This window comes from Podarcis cretensis (genome assembly GCF_951804945.1).
Source record: "Podarcis cretensis genome assembly, chromosome: 1".
NCBI classification, from domain to species: Eukaryota; Metazoa; Chordata; class Lepidosauria; order Squamata; family Lacertidae; genus Podarcis; species Podarcis cretensis.
Genome location: NC_137170.1, coordinates 6,586,691 through 6,612,716, shown reverse-complemented (window position 1 = coordinate 6,612,716; position 26,026 = coordinate 6,586,691). Strand labels below are relative to the sequence as shown.

General features: G+C 45.9%; 1 protein-coding gene across 4 annotated transcripts in view; it reads right to left on the bottom strand.

Annotated features, from left to right (window-relative positions):
- ARMH4 (armadillo like helical domain containing 4) overlaps window positions 1-19,301 on the bottom strand; it is an 82,177-nt gene extending 62,876 nt beyond the window's left edge. The window contains exons 1-2 of one of the 4 annotated variants that reach the window (XM_079991277.1): window positions 19,115-19,301; window positions 4-1,315 (exon numbers count right to left, since the gene is read on the bottom strand). In XM_079991277.1, the coding sequence (XP_079847403.1) occupies window positions 4-1,315; window positions 19,115-19,129 (1,327 nt within the window). In that variant the 5' untranslated portion in view covers window positions 19,130-19,301. The remainder of the gene's footprint in view (window positions 1-3; window positions 1,316-19,114) is intronic. The other 3 variants (XM_079991278.1, XM_079991276.1, XM_079991275.1) reach the window with 3 other exon arrangements.
- Between the last annotated feature and the right edge of the window lie 6,725 nt (window positions 19,302-26,026).

Genomic DNA, 26,026 nt, shown 5'->3' with positions numbered 1-26,026 from the left:
TACCTCTTGACGAATCTCTCGGGGTTTGGAAGACATCTGATTTGGTTGCGTCCGTCGTAGCGGTGGTCTCTGCGACAGATCTGGAACGGGAAGTGGCAATGGGGTCTCCATTTTCCACTGCGCTCCCAGAGGGGGCTGCAGCTTTCGCTGACGGGTCAGTGACACGGGCAGGATCCAGGCTAGCAGAGGGCGAGGTGGGCTCCCTGCTTGCCGCGGACGTGTGGCCCAACCCGGTCTGAACATTCTCGCTTCCTTTCGCCGTGGCTGCCAATAACCTCGGCGGCAGAGCCTTCTTCACATCGTCTTCCTCTTCCTCTCCCCCCACGGCAGGATAAAGCTCCGCCACAGGTCCCAGAGCACCCACCCGACTGGCGGGCCCAAATTTTGTATCATCCCAGTCGTCACTTTGTGGCGTGACAGTCGCCACGGCACCAGGAACGCCTTCCAAGAGCTCCCGATCCGTGGAGATCCCCTTTTGCAAACCAGAGGCGGCGTCAGTCAGAGCCAAGACAGGACCCTCTGTGCTGCTCAAAACCGAGGGGTCGTCTCTGTCCGGCCCTTGCTCAGAATCAACATATTGACCCGCTGGAGGGGAAGGAGTCACGGAGGTTATCGTTTTGGAAATGGGCGCTTCTTCTGTGGCCGGTTGCCATGTGGCGCTTCTGCCTCCTTCCAAGACGCCTGGCACGAAAACGTCCGCCGTTGAACCGAGCCCGTCTCCTGCCCCGCCACCCTCCACCAGCTCTCCTGCGGTCGTGCTAAGCCCATCACCCCTGGCATTCGGTTCTGGAGCCATCACAGCTGGGGCGAGCAGGACTTCGCTTTGCCCATTGCTCCCCAGTTCTTTACTGGACACACTGGGATCCAACTGCTGCTCTCTGCCACCCACCTCTGGGGTTGAGGCAGTGGCGTCAACATCCAAACCCTGGCGCCCTGAAGGACCTTGAGGATCCAGGCTGGTTGGTAGCGTGGCTTTGATGGTGGTGGCGGTATTTAACGGCTCTCCGGCCGGCTCGGCTGTGATGCCTTCGTAGAGGTTTCCAGAAGCCGCACTGCTGGCTGCTTGCGCAGGTGAGCTGAAGGGGTTTTCTGGACCCGGGACGCTCACGTTTCCAGGGTCTTCCGGAAAGGCCTGGCGTAGTTGTCTCGCGGGCCGCCCCTCCGCCTCCCAGAAAGCGAGGCATTGCGGGCTGCAGGAGCCGAGCAGGATGAGGCAGAGGGAGAGGCAGATGGGGAAACCCATCGGATGGGGGCCCATTCCGGCGGAGCGCCGTGCGGGGGAATGAGGAGAGCAAGCGGTGCCGGGGAGCAAGACCTGGAAGCAAGAAGCAAAAGAGAGCTCTCAGTTCAGTTAAGCTCTTGAAATAAAAAATTTAAGGTCTTATACATATAATAGGTAAAGGTAAAGGGACCCCTGACCATTAGGTCCAGTCGTGGCCGACTCTGGGGTTGCTGCGCTCATCACGCTTTATTGACCGAGGGAGCCAGCGTATAGCTTCCGGGTCATGTGGCCAGCATGACTAAGCCGCTTCTGGCGAACCAGAGCAGCGCACGGAAACGCTGTTTACCTTCCCGCCAGAGCGGTACCTATTTATCTACTTGCACTTTGATGTGCTTTCGAACTGCTAGGTTGGCAGGAGCAGGGACCGAGCAACAGGAGCTCACCCCATCGCAGGGATTCGAACCACCGACCTTCTGATCGGCAAGTCCTAGGCTCTGTGGTTTAACCCACAGCGCCACCCGCGTCCCTATATACATATAATAAATGTTCATAAATGTACCAAGCAAACACGTACATAAATATATAAACCACATGTCTGAAGCAGCACAGGAAAACAGGCCTGAGACCAGGGAGAAGAGTCCGTGGAGGAAGATTGGAAGAAATTTAAAGACTATCTACAGAAACATTGTAAAATTAATGAATGTTAGAAGGATGTTGGAATGAAGTTATGTGGTTTTAGCAGAAATGTTATAAGGGTTTAGGAAAAAATAGACTGTTAATTGGTGAAAGGAGGGAAAGTAAAGTTACATTATATTAAGATAAATTACAGAACAAAAAGTGGAAAAGATGGAAAGGATTTGCTGAAATAGTTAACTGAACTAGAATACAAAAAAGGGAGGTGTGAGGAGGTCAAGGAAACAAGCAAATGAAAGATAAGTTATGGGAAGATTAGCTGTTTTGGGGGGGGTTGTTTTCTTTGTTTTCTTCTTCTTTCTTATTGTGATGCGTTGTTTTGTTCTTGTTTGATATGGTGTTTTTACTCTCTCTTTTTGTAACCTTTAAAATTTTAATAAATATTATTTATTTAAAAAAAAAAGGAAAACAGGCCTGAAACCATTTTGACTCCCAAACTAACCACCCCCTCCCAATCCCTCACTTTCTCAAAACAATGTCCAACAGCAAAGAAGGTACCCAGCACTATCAATTAACCTCCCGACTAATTAGGACATTAAAGGCTGTTCTCATGCCATCAAAGAAGGTAACAAGAGATAAGAAGGGAAAGGAACTGAGGCAGGAAGGGCAAACATGTTAGATCACAAGCTCTTCGAAATACAATTTATCTTCCGGATAGATTGCCCACACAGACTCATTGAATCAGAGTTGGAAGGGACCCTGAGGATCATCTAGCCCAACCCCTTGCAATGCAGGAATATGCAGTTGTCCCATACAGGGATCGAACCTGCAACCTTGGCATGATCAGCACTATGTTCTTAAGTTCTCAGTTTAATTTGAAACCGCCAATTCACAAGTGTAATAAACGAAAATCTGCCCTTATTCCCATAAGGGGACACAAGATCCCTTATAGAGTCTTTTTTAGGTTCGGCACCTGCTAAAAAACATTTTTGTTTAGGTTGCCTTCCCAGACAAAGAATGCAGCCATGAGTTTTTAATCTGGCTTTTAGCTTCTGGCTTGATTTTAATAAAAATAAATAAATGTTTCAAATATTTGTTTTTAACTGCTTTTACTGATATTTTTACCGTTTAGAAATAAAATTAATCCCACTGCTAAGAATGCTGTATATTGACACACACTTCAGACTCCTACTTCCATTAATCCTGCTGAGCATGGCCAAATATTTAAGGACCAATACAGTTCAGATATAGGGATGCGGGTGGTGCTGTGGGTTAAACCACAGAGCCTTGAACTTGCCAATCAGAAGGTCGGCTGTTCAAATCCCCGCCACGGGGTGAACTCCTGCTGCTCGATCCCTGCTCCTGCCAACCTAGCAGTTCGAAAGCACGTCAAAGTGCAAGTAGATAAATAGGTACCGCTCCGGCGGGAAGGTAAACGGTGTTTCTGTGCGCTGCTCTGGTTCGCCAGAAGCGGCTTAGTCATGCTGGCCACATGACCCGGAAGCTGTACGCCGGCTCCCTTGGCCAATAAAGCGAGATGAGCGCCGCAACCCCAGAGTCGGCCACGACTGGACCTCATGGTCAGGGGTCCCTTTACAAGGGACTTTTCTACTTCACAAGGCACTCAGTTGTGGCCTTAGACCGGCAATTTCTGTTTCATTGAACCTATACTGCACTGCTTTTGTTGGGAATTGTTTTGTTTTATTTTTTTTAATAATCCATCAACCCTTTTATTAGGTTTTCTGTTGTATTATTATAAACTCGCAACCCTTACTGGTACCTTACGGCGAATGGCAGGTAAGTAATCTTATAAACAGGCAAGTTAATAATGATAATTTCTCCTGCATATCAGATTTCTACAGACTGAAGAGGACTGTACCATTCTGTTCTAGACTGAACCATACAAACAAGCCCTTTAAATTACTGACTGAATGTTATGTTATGTTATGTTATGTTATGTTATGTTATGTTATGATCATATATTTATTTATACCCCATCTTCTCCCCTGACAGCTTCTCAAGGCAGCTGACAGATAAAATCAGAACAGCTAAAAACATGGAAATAATAATAATAATTTTAAAAAAACAAATCAAACATTAATAGAAATTTAAACTATATCTGTTCTGCCTTCACTGCCTCCAACCATGGAGGTAGAACATATTGATCTGAAACTATTTAAAACAAAACAAAGACATCTCTCTGCACCCAAAAGCAGAAGGTCAGCTTGTTTGGCAATCATCTTCCTTAGTGATTTCTAATTAGAAAAGGATGGAGGCGAGTATATTGTATAAACCAGCAGATCAATAATACCGTACTCCGCGGCACATGTCCGTCTTCCCTCAAGGAAAGCAGATCATTTCCACACTCCTGCTCAGGGCTCCCCAGTTAAGGGTGTTTGGAGACCACAGATGAGGCAAAAGGTCTTCATAAGTGGAACGAAAAGCTCAGTTAATAATAATAATAATAATAATAATAATAATATTTATACCCCACCCATCTGGGCGGCTTCCAACAAAACACTAAAATACAATAATCTATTAAACATTAAAAGCTTCCCTAAACAGGGCTGCCTTTCAATGTCTTCTAAAATTTTGGTAGTTATTTTTCTCTTTGACATCTGGTGGGAGGGCGTTCCACAGGGCGGGTGCCACTACCGAGAAGGCCCTCTGCCTGGTTCCCTGTAACTTGGCTTCTCGCAGTGAGGGAACCGCCAGAAGGCCCTCAGAGCTGGACCTCAGCGTCCGGGCAGAACATTGGGGGTGGAGACGCTCCTTCAGGTATACTGGGCCGAGGCCGTTTAGGGCTTTAAAGGTCAACACCAACACTTTGAACACATTTTGGATTAGTTGTAGTTTCTGGGTCACCTTCAAAGGTTGCCCCATGTAGAGTGCATTGCAGTAGTCCAAGCGAGAGATAACCAGAGCATGCACCACTCTGGCGAGACAGTTTGCAAAGCAGCCTTGGAAAGCTGCCCTTCTGAGCTGATAGCAGGAGCTGAGTGTGCGTAACCCCCTTCTGGTGAAATAAAAAAAAAATTAAGGTCTTTTTTCTCTCAGTACCACCTCCTCAGTAAATTTTACTTCAACCCGCATTTTCAACATCATAATGTCCATGCGAAGAAATAAGGCCCCCGGCCCAGACATGGTCCCATTGGACCTTTTCCTGACTGATCCTCTTTGGTGGAGTGAACAGCTGACTCCTGTATTCACTGCTATCTCTTCCGCCCTAGACATCCCCGACTCCTGGAGAGAAGCTACAATAGTTCCGATTTTCAAAGGCGGTCAGCCAAACACCCCTAGGGAAGTGCTGGGTGAGATCCCATGGACAGTAATACTAAAAGGAAAGGGAGTTCATGATGGCTGGGAGTTTGTTAAGAGGGAGATAGTAAAAGCACAACTTCAGGCAATACCAAAGAGACGGAAACATGGAAGGTACCTAAAGAAGCCAGGGTGGCTATCTAAAGAACTTTTAACTGAGTTAAGATTAAAAAAGGATGTGTACAAAAAATGGAAAAGGGGGGAAACCACCAAAGAGGAATTCAAACAAATAGCCAGCACGTGTAGACACAAAGTCAGAAAAGCTAAAGCACAGAATGAACTCAGGCTTGCTAGAGAGGTTAAAAGCAACAAAAAAGGCTTTTATGGGTATGTTCGTAGCAAAAGGAAGAACAAAGAAACCGTGGGGTCACTCAGAGGAGAAGATGGTGAAATGCAAACAGGGGACACAGAAAGGGCTGCACTCCTCAATGCCTTCTTTGCCTCAGTCTTCTCCGATAAAGAAAACAATGCCCGACCTGAAGAATTTGGAGCAAATGATTCAGCAGAGGAAACACAGCCCAGAATAACTAAGGAGATAGTACAAGAATACTTGGCTAGTTTAGATGTATTCAAGTCTCCAGGGCCAGATGAACTGCATCCAAGAGTATTAAAAGAACTGGCAGATGTGATCTCAGAACCACTGGCAGTCATCTTTGAGAATTCCTGGAGAACAGGCGAAGTCCCGGCAGACTGGAGGAGGGCAAATGTTGTCCCTATTTTCAAAAAGGGGAAAAGAGAGGACCCAAATAATTACCGCCCAGTCAGTCTGACATCAATACCAGGGAAGATTCTGGAGCAGATCATTAAGCAAACAGTTTGTGAGCACCTAGAAAGGAATACTGTGATCACCAATAGTCAGCATGGATTTCTGAAAAATAAGTCGTGTCAGACTAACCTGATCTCGTTTTTTGACAGAATTACAAGCCTGGTAGATGAAGGGAACGCAGTGGATGTAGCCTACCTTGATTTCAGCAAGGCATTTGACAAGGTGCCCCATGATATTCTTGTAAAGAAGCTGGTAAAATGCGGTCTTGACTATGCTACCACTCAGTGGATTTGTAACTGGCTGACTGACCGAACCCAAAGGGTGCTCATCAATGGTTCCTCTTCATCCTGGAGAAGAGTGACTAGTGGGGTGCCACAGGGTTCTGTCTTGGGCCCGGTCTTATTCAACATCTTTATCAACGACTTGGATGATGGACTCAAGGGCATCCTGATCAAATTTGCAGATGACACCAAACTGGGAGGGGTGGCTAACACCCCAGAGGACAGGATCACACTTCAAAATGACCTTGACAGATTAGAGAACTGGGCCAAAACAAACAAGATGAATTTTAATAGGGAGAAATGTAAAGTATTGCACTTGGGCAAAAAAAATGAGAGGCACAAATACAAGATGGGTGACACCTGGCTTGAGAGCAGTACATGTGAAAAGGATCTAGGAGTCTTGGTTGACCACAAACTTGACATGAGCCAACAGTGTGACGCGGCAGCTAAAAAAGCCAATGCAATTCTGGGCTGCATCAATAGGAGTATTGCATCTAGATCAAGGGAAGTAATAGTGCCACTATATTCTGCTCTGGTCAGACCTCACCTGGAGTACTGTGTCCAGTTCTGGGCACCACAGTTCAAGAAGGACACTGACAAACTGGAACGTGTCCAGAGGAGGGCAACCAAAATGGTCAAAGGCCTGGAAACAATGCCTTATGAGGAACGGCTAAGGGAGCTGGGCATGTTTAGCCTGGAGAAGAGGAGGTTAAGGGGTGATATGATAGCCATGTTCAAATATATAAAAGGATGTCACATAGAGGAGGGAGAAAGGTTGTTTTCTGCTGCTCCAGAGGAGCGGACACGGAGCAATGGTTCCAAACTACAAGAAAAAAGATTCCACCTAAACATTAGGAAGAACTTCCTGACAGTAAGAGCTGTTCGACAGTGGAATTTGCTGCCAAGGTGTGTGGTGGAGTCTCCTTCTTTGGAGGTCTTTAAGCAGAGGCTTGACAACCATATGTCAGGAGTGCTCTGATGGTGTTTCCTGCTTGGCAGGGGGTTGGACTCGATGGCCCTTGTGGTCTCTTCCAACTCTATGATTCTATGATTCTATGATTCTATGATTCTATCGCCCCATCAGTTTACTATCTATTCCGGGGAAAATATTTGCCGCTGTTTTACTGGAAGAACTTCTTTCATGGGTACATGAGAGAAACATTCTACCGCCAGAACAGATTGGCTTCCGGAAGTCAGCATCAACCATGGACCACTGTCTAACTCTTTATCACCTTGCCAGTAAATACACTGCACCAAGGCATGGCCACCTGTTTGCCGCTTTCATGGACTTGGAGGCCGCCTTTGATTCCATTCCTAGGCAAAGATTATGGTCCAAACTTGCCCATCTGGGAATTGATCCGCACCTCCTCTCCCTAATTATTTCCCTTTATTCAAACACCACAGCTCGCATTCGAATTGATCCCAACGGCTCCCTTACCACTCCATTTCCAACGGCCAGGGGCGTCCGACAAGGTTGTCTCTTGGCCCCTTTACTGTTTAATCTTTATCTTCATGATGCTCTTTCCCCTTTGAAGCTAGCAACTAAGTATCCTCCTCACCTAGCAGGCCACCCAGTTGCTTCCCTTTTCTATGCAGATGATGCCGTCATCTTATCCAGAACAGCTGCGGACCTAGCAAATGCAATTAATGCATTTATCGCCTATTGTAAGGCGGAAGCTCTTAATATTAATTATAAAAAATCGAAAGTCCTCCACTTCACTCATTCCCGCAAACTCAAGCTGGAGCCGCTTAAGATCACAGGTGGCTACTTAGAAAAGGTAAAAGCCTTTAAATATCTAGGCTTAATATTTACTTATAATCTCTCCTGGACCACCCATCTACAATCTGCCTCTCTTGCTGCAACCACGACCTCTAATGCCATTGTCCGATTTTATCATCAGAAGGGCGGCAAACACCTTCCAGCAGCAATTCAAATATTTAATGCCAAAGTTGTCCCTAAATTATTATATGGCTGCGAGGTATGGACTACAGCAATATCAGGTAACTTGGATCGCCCACTTCACATGTTTCTGAAATCTCTTTCCGGTGTCCCGAGATGTGTCTCAGGTGCAGCCCTACGACTTGAGTTCGCCCAGCCCTCAATTGTAAAACGAGCATGGAGTCGAGCCATTTCCTATAGCTCCAACCTACTAGCATCGGATGCTCGAATGAGAGGTCTGAATTCAGGGCCGGTCAGAGGTATGTGCCTATCTCTCCAGGCACCGGCTGAATTCTTTCGACCTCCCTCCGGCGACTCCCGGTAGGAAAAACACACGAGGTCCGTTCCGGCGATTTTCCTCAGGCTGTGAGAAAAACACACCAAACTGCTTCTCCTCCTCCCTGCTCTCCAGCATATCCCCAGGGAGGGGAATCAGACACAGACAGAAATGTATCTACATGTTTTATTCCTGTCTTCAGCAGTCATATAGAGAAAACATGTCCGCTCTCTTCAACAAACAGAGAGAAACTTCAAACTCCACCTATGTACATCCTGTACAGGTCATATGACACACACTGAGCTAACATCCGGTGCTCAGTACAGAATGGACTGCCCCTTTGTTTCCATGGCAACAGTCACATACATCCTGTCTGGCTTTCCAGCCACAAGCAGCAGACTTGGCTGCTATAGCCTTTGCTTGCTGCTGCATTGCTGCTTTAGAATAACATACTCCCCCTAAAGTATCAATGCGTGCTGCGAGCAAAGCGTCATCCAGAGAAGAAAACAAACAGTTGTTATATGTATAACACTCCCCTGTTGTTTCAGTTCCACCCTTGGAACTACCCGCCATTGGTTTTACCAATGTACCTCTCTGGTTGTGTGACTTCCAAGGAATGAGTGCTTCTGCATTACCTTGGTTAGCAACTCTCTGTTGTGCCTTTGTCTCTGACTCAGACACAGCTTCAATTTGACCTTGGTCGTTTACAACAGCAACACATGCAATAGTTTGGTTGGCAAACTCTTTTGAATACCTCTTGGGTGGTACACCCTTCGTTGCTCTCTCAGACCTACGTAAGAGGTGCTGCTCTCCCTTGCTTTCTGGTTCAGCCTCTGAACTCTCTGAAGAACCAGTACTAAGCTTAATCAGTGGTTCATCCTCCTCTTCTGAGGGTCTAGTCATTGTGTGAGATTTCCTCTCAATGACTGTGACAACTGAGCTGTCTGAGCTATCGCTGTCATCATCAGTACTACTGAACTCAATAAGATCAAACTCATCATCATCATCATCAGAATCATCATCATCTCCTGTGGGAAATGTGTGAACAATCACTTGCTCCTGTTCAGGAGCACTCTCTAGAAATTTTGTGAGAATCGCCTTACCAGATTCAGACAAAATTACTCTGTAGAGACCCTTTTCATAACCCACAAAAATGCCTCTGGCATTCTTTACTCCACCTGGAGCTTCTGTCCTCACATGAGACCCAAAAACCTTGAAATGGGCAACAGAAGGTTTTCTGTGGAACAGTTTCTCAAAAGGAGAACAACCCAAGTCTTTTGAAACCTTTCTCAACCATGTGTAACAATACGACATTAGTGACTCAGCCCAGTACTCATGTGGCAGATGTGAACTAAGCAATTGCGCTTCCATTCCCTCTTGCAATTCTTTGTTCACCCTAACACAGACACATCTCTTCCAAGCTTCTTCAGAAGCTGCAATTTTGTGTCTTATCCCTTTCTTCTTCAGGAACCTCTGGAAATCCTGTAAGAGAAAAATTGGCTTCTCATCTGTGCAAAGACAATCTATGTCAGCATCATGCATATTTTTAACTTTGTCACAAAACTCTTTAAACCTTTCTAAGGCTTCTTTCGGTCTCTCCAAAAGATAAATCCAGACAAAACCTGTGAAAGAATCAACACATATTAGGTAATACTTTGCATTGCCTCTAGATGGTGCTAAAGGACCAATCACATCAGCATACACCCGCTGAAATGCCTTGTCAACCCTCGAGGTGACCTGCTTGGCGTTCTTTTCAGCTACACCTGCAAAAGAAATCATGTTAGAATCACAAGAATTACATTCCATGTAATCACTTTGATCAAAAGTCAACAAATACAGTCCATCTTTCTCTTTGGCAGAAAGATACAGCTCTCCATCTTTGTGGATCTCGCAGTGTTGATCATCATAGGACAGTTTTAGTCCCTTCTTGGCAATCTGCGAAACGCTGAGCAGATTGTATTTCAACTCTGGAACCAAATAAACATTGTTTATGGTCAAGTTCAGACTTTTAAGATACACAGTCCCAATTCCGGTGGCTTCCAGCTCTTGACCGTTGGCTTGTTGTACAACGAAGCTTTGCTTCTTAAACGACGAAAACAAATCCCTGCGATGGGTCATGTGAACCGTCGCTCCCGTGTCTAAAACGAAGGAATTCCCCACTTGTGGTGTGGCTTTTAGGGACATCAAAGCCTTTGCAGGCTTCGCCTGTGATTTGGCATGACTTCTGCCTGACGCCTCAGACTTCGTGGAGCTTCCCTTGGCTCCTTTGTTCTGACGTGGCTTCCTGCAGTTCCGCTGAAGATGCCCAGTCTGTTCACAATTGTGGCATCGGACAACGTTCAAAGCTACGGCGTCTCCTCCAGTAGCTACAGCAGTGGGGGTGTCAGAACTCCGTTCTTGTCTCCCCCTGTCCTTGACTTCCAGGGCGGCAAGTCTGTCATGTTCGTTCAGGACGACGGCAAAGACCCTGTCCGACGTTAGATCTTGCGCTGGGAGAGACCCCAGCTGACTGGCAACCGTTTTGTAAGTCCGATTCAGACTGTTGATCACCATGAAGCAAAACACTTCCTCCTGCAGACGGAAATTGCGTTCCACCATCTGCTGACGCAGAAATTTCATTTCCGTCAGGTGCGCCTGAACATCTCCATCAGACGCAAGCCTCAGGTTAGTCAGCTTTTCAAAATACAGCAACGCTGAAGAACCTGCATCTCTCTGATGTGTCCTTCTCAGCGTGTCCCAAACATCTTTCGCGTGCTGTAAATCTTGTATATGAACAAGCTGAGAGTCTGACACGCACAGAATTATAGCAGTTCTGGCCTTCACATCCTGAGACTCCCAAGCACGCGTTGGTGCTGCAGGGATGGGGTTTTCAATCACCCCAAACAGTCTCTGATTCTGCAGCAAGGCCTTCATCTTAATAGACCAAGATGCATAATTGTCACTGGTCAAGAGGGGTGGAGAAGGCAGGCCTTCCCCCTTCTTGGCATCCATTTTGAGTCCTTGCATTGACTCTCAAACACAAGCCTCTAAAATCCAATAGCTGGCTTGTTTACACTCTGTGCACCTGGCAGCTATAACACTGGCTGTTTGGAAAGTCCCTTTCCAACAGTTCCTTTGTAAGGGCCTAGTCAAAACACGACTGTTTTTGCTTCTCCGAGCACAGCCTGACATCCAGCCCTTATCTTGCGTTGCTAAGCAACCGCATTCCTTTCCTTGGACAGGAAAAACCACAGGAATGTTTGGAATGCAGACCCTTCTCTCTCGGAGCTGTTTTTCCCAAACGTTGCTCCCGTGAAGCAGAGAATTAATCAATCTGCATTCACACTCTTAAGCCCGAAAATCTCATACCTGGGCTCCGTAGCTTGGCTTTCAGCTTCTTCTGGTCAGCTTCTGGCTGCAGAGAATCAGCTTCCATCTCAGGCTTCCATGGAGAGGGATGAGCTCTGCTCCTATTTCTGCAGACTTCCATGGATCGTAACAACCGTCCTCTGCTACCAATGTCTGAATTCAGGGCCGGTCAGAGGTATGTGCCTATCTCTCCAGGCACCGGCTGAATTCTTTCGACCTCCCTCCGGCGACTCCCGGTAGGAAAAACACACGAGGTCCGTTCCGGCGATTTTCCTCAGGCTGTGAGAAAAACACACCAAACTGCTTCTCCTCCTCCCTGCTCTCCAGCATATCCCCAGGGAGGGGAATCAGACACAGACAGAAATGTATCTACATGTTTTATTCCTGTCTTCAGCAGTCATATAGAGAAAACATGTCCGCTCTCTTCAACAAACAGAGAGAAACTTCAAACTCCACCTATGTACATCCTGTACAGGTCATATGACACACACTGAGCTAACATCCGGTGCTCAGTACAGAATGGACTGCCCCTTTGTTTCCATGGCAACAGTCACATACATCCTGTCTGGCTTTCCAGCCACAAGCAGCAGACTTGGCTGCTATAGCCTTTGCTTGCTGCTGCATTGCTGCTTTAGAATAACAGGTTTCTCCAATCTGATCTTAAGAGATATTCATAATTCTTCTTGGAAAACTACAATTAATCTCAAATTCCGCTCTCTTCTCAATTTGAACCGCAAAACTGTTTTTAACTTAGAGTGTATTAGCCCGGCGGCCCTACCTCTAATCAAAAAGAAGCTACAGCAACTTGACTTTTCTAACACAGCTTCCCATGCAAGAGGGCCGTGTTCAGGCTTAGCCCTAGCTATTCCACCCCCTGAAGGGATCCCTCTATACTGCTTCACAATTCCTTCGGAGGCTAAGCGAAGGGCCTTTACCTGTGCCCGTCTCAACTGTTTTCCTACAGCAGTTCTGTCGGGTCGTTACTCCAGAGTTTCCATCGCAAATAGAACATGCACCTGCAATGACACGGCTCTGGAGACTATGGAACATGTAATGCTCTTCTGTCCCAACTGGACAGAAGAAAGATCTCGGTTTCTAACTCCTCTCGTGAACAAGCTTCATCTCCCAATCCAGCCTTGGATAGTGTCCCTTCTTCTGCAGGATTCTGACTGTTGGATTACCGAGATGACAGCTAATTTCCTGCTTAGTGTGATGAAGAGGAAAGCGGCACCAACCTCTTCTTTAATACCACAGATGTAATTGATACGCCGCACAATCGAACCTGTTTTTGTATTCTCAGTCACTCGATGTTTTAAATCCCCCGTTACTTTTGTTATCCCTATTTTTTCAAAGTATTTGCCCAGGACGACATCCACTTTTATCTCCCCACCCCTATTCCATGTTGTTATTTCTATGTATATTATGCTATGGCCACATGGCTAATGCAATAAATCATGTTGAAAAGGTCTTTTTTATATATATAATAAATATTCATAAATGTACCAACCAAGTGCATACGTAGATGTGTGGACCACATGTCTGGAGCAGCACAGGAGGACCGCACTGAAACCATTTTCACTTCCAAACTGATCAAATGTTTTCTCTGCAAGGAGGGAGGAGATGGGGGAGTCTCCCCATTGTCTTTTTGCTCACAAATCTTGTCTTACGGATATGTCTGTATATGAATATGGTGAGCCTGTGACCTGGCTCAGGAACTAAGTATTTGTCATTACAAAAGACTGGCCAGGCTCCCCAGGGGATCCAATCAAGTAAGCATTAACAGGTAACCTGCCAGAAAGGAGGCAAACAACGCACTCAGATTTCTGTTGTAGACCGCCCCTTCTGTGATGTAGGTATGATGTATCGGGAGGGTGGTCTTGGACTCCAGCGCGGGCAATTTAAAATGTCTATATAAGGGCAGACACACCTTGGTTCTGGGTCTCTCCTCCTTCTCCTGCGTGTGGGGGGAGCAACAGTTAGTAAAGATCAGGCTTACTAGCTGCTTTGCTTCTCAATATTCTCTGGTTGGCCTCTGTCATTTTCTCCGACCGATGGAGAAACTGAAAAAGACTCTTTAAGGGCTCTTGTGTCCCCCATAAGGGAATAAGGGCAGATTTATGTTTATTACAAGCTATTTTGATACACAAAATCTCCCGCTCCCTCGCCGGGACATATCCACTCCCCTGCACAATTACAGGTTGAATAAGCAGCTAGAATGTATTTTGATGTATTACGGTATTTTAATATTTTGTTGGAAGCTGCCCAGAGTGGCTGAGGAAGCCCAGCCAGATGGGCGGGGTATAAATAATATTATATTATTATTATTATTATTATTATTATTATTATTATTATTATCATCATCATCATCATCATCATTATAGAACCCAGCAGCAGGGAATGATATTGGGAGGGGAGTTATTTGACTAGAAATGAATGGCGAGGAGAAAATTTAAGCAGCTCCGCATGCACACAAACAAACAAACACACACGCTGCTTCTCACTTTAAAACTGCAGCCTCCCCAGATTGCTTTTCTATTTATTTCTTTTTAAAGGAATCATTACACGATTTGAAGTTTTGCTCCCGACTTCACAAGAAGCAAAAAGTTTATCACACAAAAAGAGGGGTTCTTTGAATCCCAGATAATCAATGCATCGCAACAGCAAGGCAATACAACAATGCTATGGTTTTTTTCAGGGCATGGAGACACTGAGTGTTTGGGGACTTTGCCTCCTTTGAGAGTAAATCAACAACACTTGTAAGAAGCTACGTGAACCAGTGGAGGGGCAACGGATCGAAAGGAAGCCTGCTACCCCTCACTGATTCCTCCTGTCTTCGTAACTAATTGTTGGTGAAGCAAATCACTTCCTTTACTTCGCTTCCTCCTGCTTCTTCAGTCGGTTTCAGAATGAGCTAGCACAGGCATGTACAGAGTTCGTTTAGGGGGCCTAATCCGGCCCGCCAGTCGGTATAATCCGGCCCCTGTGTCAGTTTATTTCCTGGGGTAAAATCCTTAAAAAACCCTCAACAACTGGTGTTATGTACTGAAGTTCTCACCCTGGGCCAGAAGGGGGATACTGTAGATAGTTTTCACTCAGGTCCACATATGCAAATAAGGGATTGAAAGTGACGTTCAGTGATTGGATAGTTACAGAAAATGGTTACTGTTGCGTTCTAGTGGAGCTCTATATAAGCAGGCTGGCTGAACCCTTCAGTTCAGTTCTGTTCTGGCCTGTGAACAAACAAGAGCTGTTTGAAGAATCGCTGTGTTGTCTGATATGTTCACCCACAACTTCAGTCCCCAAAAAAGGCTCAACAACTTTGGGGTAAAATCATAAAAAAAGCTCAACAACTTCAATCCTAAACAACTTTGGTTGGCCCTCACGGCCCTTCACTTCATCAAATCTGGCCCTCTTTGAAAAAAGTTTGGACACCACTGAGCTAGCACATGTTTGTGTTAACTTCTTTGCTCTGCCTTGACCACATGTGAAAACCTATGTGTTATGTACTGAGTTGAATAGGATCCAAAATGCAGCAGTCTGACTGGTCCTAGAACAATAGGATCCAAAATGCAGCAGTATGATTGGTCCGCAGGAGCCACCCAATCCAGCTCCAGGTGGAAGTGAATCCACAACCTGATTGGCCTACAGGAGAATCCTGGAATTAGCCAATCACGTGCAGCCCATTGTGTAAATAATGTATATAAAGCAGATACTTTGGGGAACTTTCATTCCTCCTCACCACTATGAGCTGAATAAAGAGCATGAAATCCACTCTCGACTCCGAGTATATTTCACTACGCATAAAAATATCTTTGTTTGATATAAACTTCAAGTTTTCTTTAATCCTTCTAGACAGCAGTCTTACCAAACTATTATTTTTTTTCTTGCACGGCGCTGTATTGTATTTACCAACTTGTGATACCCTGAGACTGACAAAAGTTCCTCACTTCTTCAGTTTAATGATCTGTTTGTACAAGAAGAGTCCAGCTCAGGTCCCCACTCAGGCACAAACCTACCCTGAGTGACTTTGGGGGAATTAAGCCCCATCTGCACTATGCATCTAAAAGTAACTTTAAACAGTCATGGCTTTCTGTCACCCCAAATAATCCTGGGAATTGTAGTTTATTAAAGGTGTTGGGGGTTGTTTGGAGACCCCTTCATTGCCCTCTCAGAGCTCCAATTCCCCGAGTTCCCTGGGAAGCCACTCTGGGAATCATAGCTGTGTGAGGGAAACAAAGGGATTTCCTAACAACTCTCAGCACCCGTAACAAACTACAGTTCCCAGGATTATTGGGGGGGGGGGAGCAATGGCTGTTTAAAGTTGTGTTACACTGCTCTAAATGTATGGAGAAGATGGGGCCTACTTTGCTAGGTAGCCTTACTGTTCAGCCTAGTCCGCTTTGCAGGGTTGCTGAGAAGATAATACAGTGGTGCCTCGCAAGACGAAAATAATCCGTTCCGCGAGTCTCTTCGTCTAGCAGTTTTTTCGTCTTGTGAAGCATCCCTATTAGCGGTTTAGCGGATTAGCACTATTAGCGGCTTAGCGGCTATTAGCGGCTTAGCGGCTTAGAAAAAGGGGAGGGAAGGGAAAAAACCCACAAGCCCATAGGGAAATTCGTCTTGTGAAGCGCCTCGAAAAACGGAAAACCCTTTCGTCTAGCGGGTTTTTCGTCTTGCGAGGCATTCGTCTTGCGGGGCACCACTGTATGCCATCAACCTCCACAATTTGGACACCTAAGAGAAAAAGCAGGAAATTAGCGTGACCAAGAAGTACGCAGTATGAAACTAATTTCATACTCCACAAGTGCTGTGGAAAAAACCAGGGCGTCCTGCTTTCTTGCACGAAAACAAGGTGGCCATTTTGGGTGCTGCGATTTTGTGTTATTTTGTGCCTAGATCTCACCCGGAAAAAGAGCTCTCTTTCGGGGCTGCAATCTTATGTTTTGGAGCGCTTGAAAGCATAACCCCAAAAAGTGCATCTTTGGGGTTCCATGATCTTGGGCGGGCCACATGTGACTCAGGTGGGAAGATAAGCACACCGTTTTTGGGACTCAAGATGTTGGAGGGTTTGTAATTTCAGCTTTTGAGAGAGAGAGAGAGAGAGAGAGAGAGAGAGAGAGAGAAGATGATAATAATAATAATAATAATAATAATAATAATAATAATAATAATAATAATTTATTATTTGTACCCCTTGTACCCCGCCCATCTGGCTGGGTTTCCCCAGCCACTCTGGGCGGCTTCCACAAAGACCAAAAATACACTAAGATGTCATACATTAAAAACGTCCCTGAACAGGGCTGCCTTAAGATGTCTTCTGAATGTCAGGTAGCTGTTTATCTCTTTGACATCTGATAGGAGGGCGTTCCACAGGGAGGGTGCCACCACCGAGAAGGCCCTCTGCCTAGTTCCCTGTAACCTCACTTCTCGCAGGGAGGGAACAGCCAGAAGGCCCTCAGAGCTGGACCTCAGTGTCCGGGCAGAACGATGGGGTGGAGATGCTCCTTCAGTTATACTGGGCCGAGGCCGTTAGGGCTTTAAAGGTCAACACCAACACTTTGAACTGTGCTCGGAAACGTACTGGGAGCCAATGTAGGTCTTTCAAGACCGGTGTTATGTGGTCTTGGCAGCCGCCCCCAGTCACCAGTCTAGCTGCCGCATTCTGGATTAGTTGTAGTTTCCGGGTCACTTTCAAAGGTAGCCCCACGTAGAGCGCATTGCAGTAGTCCAAGCAGGAGATAACTAGAGCATGCACCACTCTGGCGAGACAGTCCATGGGCAGGTAGGGTCTCAGCCTGCGTACCAGGTGGAGCTGGTAAACAGCTGCCCTGGATACAGAATTGACCTGCGCCTCCATGGACAGCTGTGAGTCCAAAATGACTCCGAGGCTGTGCACCTGGTCCTTCAGGGGCACAGTTGCCCCATTCAGGACCAGGGAGTCCTCCACACCAGCCCGCCCCCTGTCCCCCCAAAACAGTACTTCTGCCTTTTAAGGATTCAACCTCAATCCTATATCTCAGGGCTGCACAGCTAAGCCAAACCCAGCACACAAACCAGGGGCTAAAAAAACCTTCCTTTTCTGCATGGGCCTGGGAACAACACATGGCTAGCAGCTTATGTTCACCGAACCTGTCATAGCCCCAGGCAGAACATCAGCACTGATGGCATTAGATCTGGGGTTGGGCACAGGTGCCCCCGCCCCCCCCCCAATTGTTTGCTTTTTTTAAGCGTGAATCTGTGGCTAGCTTTGCAGTCCTCGCCTCCCTGTTCCTCCAACCTTCTCCAAAATCTGGCGATCCATTTGCTACACGGATACATGCGAACAGCACTAATCCACTTAGCCATTTCTCTGTGGGGAAACAGATGGCACCTTAGATTTCCGGGACGCAGATCTGTTGGTTTTTATGAATTAAAACACACACGAAAATGACCGTCCCTTCCTCCAAAACACCCCCATCTGCAAATATCACAGCATGTGTCTCTTGTTATATATCATTGCACCAGAGTGCCGCCTTATGTTATTTTTAAAGTGGGGTGTAGCATCTCTGCACAGCAGACAAATGGCAAATGGTCTGAAGTTTCGCTCCTCCCCCACCAGCTCGCTTCCATCTCCGAATAAACCAATTCCCTGTGGCTGTTGTGAACATTAAATGCCAAACACTTATTATTATTATTATTATTATTATTATTATTTTCCTTTCTAAGGGAAGAAGCTGTAAGGACAGCAGCAGATGGTAACCTTCAGAGGTATTTCTGCGACGCACAAAAAGTTCAAAGAAAGGCTTGCAATTCTCATCTCTTTTTTTTTTATCCCTTTCTTGCAATCGTCTAAACCTTGGAAATTCCACAACGACGCACGAAGCCTGGAGAGCTAGAGAAATGAATGAAATCAAAGCCATGAATCGGAGGGGGAAATTCGATCTGTGCCCAAGAAACTTGGGAGGAAAGGGGAGAGAGAGAGAGAGGTGGAGAGAAAGAGAGGTGGAGGGATGGAGGAAGCAAATCCCCAAACAAAAGGCAGACAGAGGCAGAGGCAGCAAGCCTCCATTTGCTCAAACAGTACACAAAGAAGCTCTGCTGCTGTTCTTGTGGAATGCAAGGCTTGCAAGGGGGAAGGACCGGGCATCCTACCATCAAGGCCTCCTTCCACCCCCAGCCCTCAAAAAGCCCAGGGCAGCGAGCATCCCTTGTCTAGGGATCTTTTAGCTGCGACTGGGCAAGTGACTTGGGAGAAGTCTCTCTGCAGACAAGTTCTCGGCCTCCCTTGGACCTAGACTTCTCTCCCTCGTTGCCAGGAAACAGGGCAGCCTCTGTATCATCCCTGCCTTACCTGAGCGCCCTCCATCCTTTCAGCTAGGCAGCATCTTCAGGAAGATGCTCTCTGGGCTGGTCCTCAGCATCCTCCTCTCAGCTGCTCTGCTGCTGCCTTCATGGCCAGAAGAGACTGGGAGGAGGAAAGGAGAAGAGGGAGAGGAAGGAAGAGGCTGCTGTTCATATTCATCAGCCACTCCTCCTCACTGGCTCAGGGATTGGGCCTGGCGGCAGTAGCACGACTCCCACCCATGGGGGCCCTCCTTCGCCCCGCCCACCAGCCGCAGACCTGGGCTGTGCTTATAGGAGTTGGAGGGGGGGCTGGTCCTCACACCAGCAGGTTCCTCCAGTGGACTCATAAATAGCAAGCGCTTGGACAGCATTTTCAAGTCTTAAAAAAAAGCAAAAAATGCTTGGGTTGCAAAAGGGAGGGTCCTTATAGCTCAGAGGTAGCGCACCTACTTGGCATGTAGAAGGTCCCAAGTTCAGCATCTAAAGGAGCAGGTGAAGGACAAGATTCCTACCTGAGACCCTAGAACATGGGTAGGCAGACTAAGGCCCGGGGGCCAGATCTGGCCCCATCGCCTTCTCAATTCGGCCCACGGACGGTCTGGGAATCAGCGTGTTTTTACATGAGTAGAATGTGTCCTTTTATTTAAAATGCATCTCTGGGTTATTTGTGGGGCCTGCCTGGTGTTTTTACATGAGTAGAATGTGTCCTTTTATTTAAAGTGCATATCTGGGTTGGGACGCAGGTGGCGCTGTGGGTTAAAGCCTCAGCGCCTAGGACTTGCCGATCGAAAGGTCGGCGGTTCGAATCCCTGCGGCGGGGTGCGCTCCCGCTGCTCGGTCCCAGCGCCTGCCAACCTAGCAGTTCGAAAGCAGATAAATAGGGACCGCTTACCAGCGGGAAGGTAAACGGCGTTTCCGTGTGCGGCTCTGGCTCGCCAGAGCAGCGATGTCACGCTGGCCACGTGACCCGGAAGTGTCTCCGGACAGTGCTGGCCCCTGGCCTCTTAAGTGAGATGGGCGCACAACCCCAGAGTCTGTCAAGACTGGCCCGTACGGGCAGGGGTACCTTTACCTTTACCTTTATCTGGGTTATTTGTGGGGCCTCCTGGTGTTTTTACATGAGTAGAATGTGTCCTTTTATTTAAAATGCATCTCTGGGTTATTTGTGAGGCCTGCCTGGTGTTTTTACATGAGTAGAATGTGTCCTTTTATTTAAAATGCATCTCTGGGTTATTTGTGGGGCATAGGAATTTGTTCATTCTTCCCCCAAAATACAGTCTGGCCCCCCACAAGGTCTGAGGGACAGTGGACCGGCCCCCTGCTGAAAAGGTTTGCTGACCTCTGCCCTAGAAGGATGCCGGATGGACAAATCAACAACCACAATAATAACAGAACCAATGGCTTCCTCCTGGATTCGATGCATCCCACGATGGATTACAGGTGTGCAGCCTCTATCCAGGTGCGCTTACCAGGAGATCGAGCTTGATAGTTTCTCGATGCAAAGGATGTACTCTACCCGTGAGCAGGACCACTGGAGAATTCTGTGAGAAAAGGAAGCAGAAACGGCTGCAGTTTGCGTGTTCGTCTATGGTCAGGAAGAGAATTCAATAAGTGAATGCGATTGGTTTTCACTCAGATCGTTTTTTCACCTAATTGTTATTATTATTATTTATTAAATGTATATACCGACCTGCATCTGAAGATAGTGGTTCACAAAATAAAAATACATGACAGGAGCTCAAAATAAATAGTTAAAACAAAAGTAAAACGAAACAATAACTCCCCCCACACACACATTTAAAAAGCTGTAGAATAATGGCCTCAGATGATGATCACAAGGTCTGGGTCAGTTTATATGGGAAGTTGGTCCTTGAGGTATTAAAGCCCTGAGCCATTTAAGTGTGCAGAATATATGCAATTACTTTCTTTTACATTGTTTAGAAGTTTCCATTACATTGTAATGAATGTAAGTTACATCGGTTACATAAATAGTTATGTAATCTGCATAACTTAACTTTAGGTAGGGGATAGCAATACACATAACACAGTATTTGGTGGAAACCAAACTGCAGCAGAAAGGAAAACGGTGCTGATAGTGATGAATACAGGTCAGAGCAGAAATTGCTGCCTTCTTACAGTGAGCTACAAGGGACACGGGTGGAGCTGTGAGTTAAACCACAGAGCCTAGGGCTTGCCGATCAAGTCAGCGGTTCGAATCCCCGTGACGGGGTGAGCTCCCGTTGCTCAGTCCCTGCTCCTGCCAACCTAGCAGTTCGAAAGCACGTCAAAGTGCAAGTAGATCAATAGGTACCTCTCCGGCGGGAAGGTAAACGGCGTTTCCGTGCTCTGCTCTGGTTCACCAGAAGCGACTTAGTCATGCTGGCCACATGACCCGGAAGCTGTACGCCCGCTCCCTCGGCCAATAAAGCGAGATGAGCGGCGCAACCCCAGAGTCGGCCACGACTGGACCTAACGGTCAGGGGTCCCTTTACCTTTACCTTACAGTGAGCTACAGCCCTCGCCCAACTTCTCACCTTGTGACTCCCTTCCCCTTCCATCCATAACAATATGCATATAATGTTCCTTTAGCTCACCTGGATTTTCTTTCTTAATTATTTCCACAAGAACATCACGAGCAGCAAAGCAGAACCTGCAAGCCAGTTTATACCTGATCTGCCCAGCACGGCAGGTAGGTATTCTTGAGATTTCCATTTTTGTTTCCAAAAGAACAGAGTCCAGCTCTGCTCCTGATCCCTCCAGTGCTGATGGAAGTAGAAAATATTTTACTTGGTGTGAATAAAGTCAGCAGTTACAACCTGGGAAGCAGAACTGCTGAGTTAAAAGAAATACTCAGATACTCTCGCTGAACTACCCAAGGTCACACGAGGAAGTTGCAATTCTGGGAAGGAAGTCTGGAAGAGAAATACCCTTACGCTTTCCAGGGCTAACCAGGGTTTGTTAGAGTCTGTTAAGAGTGTACATAAATCAATGGAGCAAATAAGTGCTCCGAAGTAAAGAGAATAAATCTCGGGGGTGGAGGGAACCCACTGAAATAGTCACACCACATGGTAGCATCTCAACTTAAATTTAAACCACCATCTGTCGGTTCCCTGCAGTACTGAGCTATTTCCTTCCTCTCCCTGTCCTACATAGCGAGTTGCAAAATTAGACAAGCACAGCAAAGAAAGAAATAAGCAAGGGGAAAGGAGGGAGAAGGGAAGCCGACCCAAGAAGATGTTCTCAAGGGCATCTCAAGAGGCCAGCCTATTAATTAATGCTAATGGAAACAATATCAGACTGTGCCTAAGGAGAGCCCTGCTGTGGGATGAGATCAGAAGTGGTCCATCTTCTTCAGCATCTCCTTTCCCACAGCGGGGCAGACAGATCCCTCTCGGAAAGCTCACAAGGGGAACACGAGTGCAATATTTCTCATGCATTGTTTTCCAGCAACTACTACATTTATTTCCTCTATTTGATACTGAAGCTTGTATGTAGGATGCACATGGCCAAAATTGCAAGTAAATGGTCCAGTCGTGACCAACTCTGGGGTTGCGGCGCTCATCTCGCTTTATTGGCCGAGGGAGCCGGCGTACAGCTTCCGGGTCATGTGGCCAGCAGGACTAAGCTGCTTCTGGCGAACCAGAGCAGCACACAGAAACACCATTTACCTTCCCGTCAGAGTGGTACCTATTTATCTACTTGCACTTTGACGTGCTTTCGAACTGCTAGGTTGGCAGGAGCAGGGACTGAGCAACGGGAGCTCACCCCGTCGCGGGGCTTCGAACCACCGACCTTCTGATCAGCAAGTCCTAGGATCTGTGGTTTAACCCACAGAGCCACCCACGTCCCTTAAAATGGCAAGTAGTAACCACCAATAGCCTTTTCTTCCCTGCATTTGTCAAATCCCCTGGAGGGAGCAAATTGCCTAGTTTAACTATGTGCTGTGTGAAAATGCACAGGGAGTCCGTAACTTATGCAGGGATTACGTTCAAGGGATTGTGCCAAAAGCCATAACGTCAAAACAACCGGCGGTCAGTAGCAGGTGGTTGCCGAAGTCATTTTTCCCTGGATGCCCACCCATATTCTGCCCCCTTTTAATTTTTTAAAAATGTTTTTCCCAAGCGCATAAAACTGAATGCACAAAGTTAAATGCGTGTTAAGTCTCAAGTTTACTGTGTTTCCTTTTGACCACCTTGAATCTTCCACTATTCAGTTTTGTTGGTTAAGTCCCAGGAAGTGCCATTGTACAAATTTTGCCTTATTTTTATTGATTATAGTTTAGTAATTATTTATTGTAATTGTTAAGTATAAACTGTTTAATTATTATTTGCTGATATTTAATTTTACTGTTTAGTATTATATTCTAATGGATGACTGAATATTGCTTTATTTGATATAAGTTGTTTCTTTTAAAGTTATGTTTCTAGTTTGATTTTTCTGTGTTGAATCAGATTGTTATTAGGTGTGTGATCTTTGCTGTCTATTTTGTTGTTTCTTCAGCTTGTAAACCGCCTTGCGTATAGTAATATAGAAAGGCGGTGTACAAATTAAAAGTGAAATGGGGAAAAAATGAAAAATGAAATTTTGTATCTGCCCATTCTTCCATTGGAAAGAGATTCTAATAATCCTGAGTTTCTTCAATAACCTCCAGCCGTATTCTTAACTCTCTTCTTCCTTATCCCACACTATTCTTCAAATACTCGATCAGCCAAGCACAAATTTCTCAAACCTTTCAGTTTTGCTCATGGTTCCTAACCATTCAGTTTGACCTCAACCTGCAAGAGCACACTCTTCCATTGTGTGCATGGAGTTCCAAAATGATATCTCCAAACTGCGTGAATAGACAGTAAAATAGCAAAGGCAATTCAATGTAAGAAAGTGCAAAGGGGTGCACATCAGGGCAAAAAATAATAATCCTAATTTCACATATACACTCCTGAGGTCTGAGCTGGCAGTGACTGACCAGGAACAAGACCTTGGGAATGTAGTGGACAGCCCAATGGCGATGCAGACCCAGAAGTTAGCAGGTGTGAAAAAGGCAAATTCAATCATTAGGGATCATTAGGAAAATGATTGAAAATAAAATTTCCAATATCGTAATGCCATTGTACAAATCTATTGGTAAGACCACACTTGAAATAGCATACACAGTTCTGGTCACCCCAAATAAGGAAATATGTTTAGAGCTAGAAAATGGTAAGAAAAGGGCTACCAAGATGATGATGATTGTTATGTACTGAGTTGAATAGGATCCAAAAGGCAGCAGTCTGATTGGTCCTAGAACAATAGGATTCACAATGCAGCAGCCTGGTTGGTCTTAGAACAATAGGCTCCAGAATGCAGCAGTCTGATTGGTCCACATGAGCCACCCAATCCAGCTCCAAGTGGAAGTGAATCCGCAATCTGAGTGGCCTACAGGAGAATCCCAGAATTAGCCAGTCATGTGGGGCCCATTGTGTAAATAATGTATATAAAGCAGACATTCTGGGGGAACTTCCATTCCTCCTCACCACTATGAGCTGAATAAGGAGCATGAAATCCACTCTCAACTCCAAGTATATTTCAATGATGATGATGATGATGATTAATTGAATTTATATACCACCCTATACCCGGAGGTCTCAGGACGGTTCAGATAACAAAAGATGACTAAAGGGATGCAACAACTGCCCTATGAGGAAAACTTACATCATTTGGGACTTTTTTGTTTAGACCATGGATAGGCAAACTAAGGCCTGGTGGCTGGATCCGGCCCAATCGCCTTCTAAATCTGCCCGCAGACGGTCTGGGAATCAGAATGTTTTTACATGAGTAGAATGTGTCCTTTTATCTAAAATGCATCCCTGGGTTATTTGTGGGCATAGGAATTCATTCATCCCCCCCCCCCCCAAAAAAAAAAATAGTCTGGCGCCCCACAAGGTCTGAGGGGCAGGGGACTGGCCCCCTGCTGGAAAAGATTGCTGACCCCTGGTTTAGAGAAAAGGCAAGTAAGAAGAGACATGACAGTGTAGCACCCTGCTTGTGGTTAACGCTTAGCTGGAATGAAATATTCAACGCAGCAATAGAGAAATTAAAATAGTAATTTATTTGTCAGACAAATAAATATGAGGCACAGTGGTATATGGTTACCAAGCTCTGGCCTGGCCTCTTGCCATTCTGGCCAGCACTTATATTTCCTTAATCCAGCCCCCTTGCTCCTCCTGTGGCTGCCTCTGTCCAATCAGCCTGGTTGAAATTCCTATTGGCTGTTTGCTAGAACCAATCACAAAAGATACACCCATTTCCTTCTTGCCCTTTTATGGAAATCAAAAAGCTATATATTCTTCTATCTATAAATGACAAATAAGTAGTAATATATCTTACATGTGTCTCAACAAGGAATCTTAATTACCAGCTCACCTCTTGCCCTCCTTGCCCTATTGCCTTCCAAAACAGATAATTAATCTTGAATTTTTATCTTATGCATGTCAAGGATTGAGTTCACATCAACATTGAGAGATCTCCTTCATTTGAAGGTTTCTAAACAAAAGGCCTGACAACCATATATCAAGAGCGCTCGATTGGCGTCTTCTGTCTGGCAAGGGGGGGCTGGTGCCTGATGGCCCCTGTGATCTCTTCCAACTATATGAAATAAGAATCTAGCATTTCTTAAATCCTTTGCATAATTATATTTAAACTAATATATTTAATACATAAATAACCTTTTAAAAGGAAAAGAAATCTTAAAAGGATCTTAGTTTAAGAAACAAACAGCTTTTGAAAAGTCTTCCCAGAAAATGTTCTGTTTCTACCAGCTAGATGCTTTTTCACTGCTCTTGACCTTCTTAACCTTAGGAAGAAGATATGGCTCATTTTACTATTTATCCACCCTTAATTTGTAGGGTCAGTGTAACCTTGGCTGTCAGCCTGTAATTCCCTT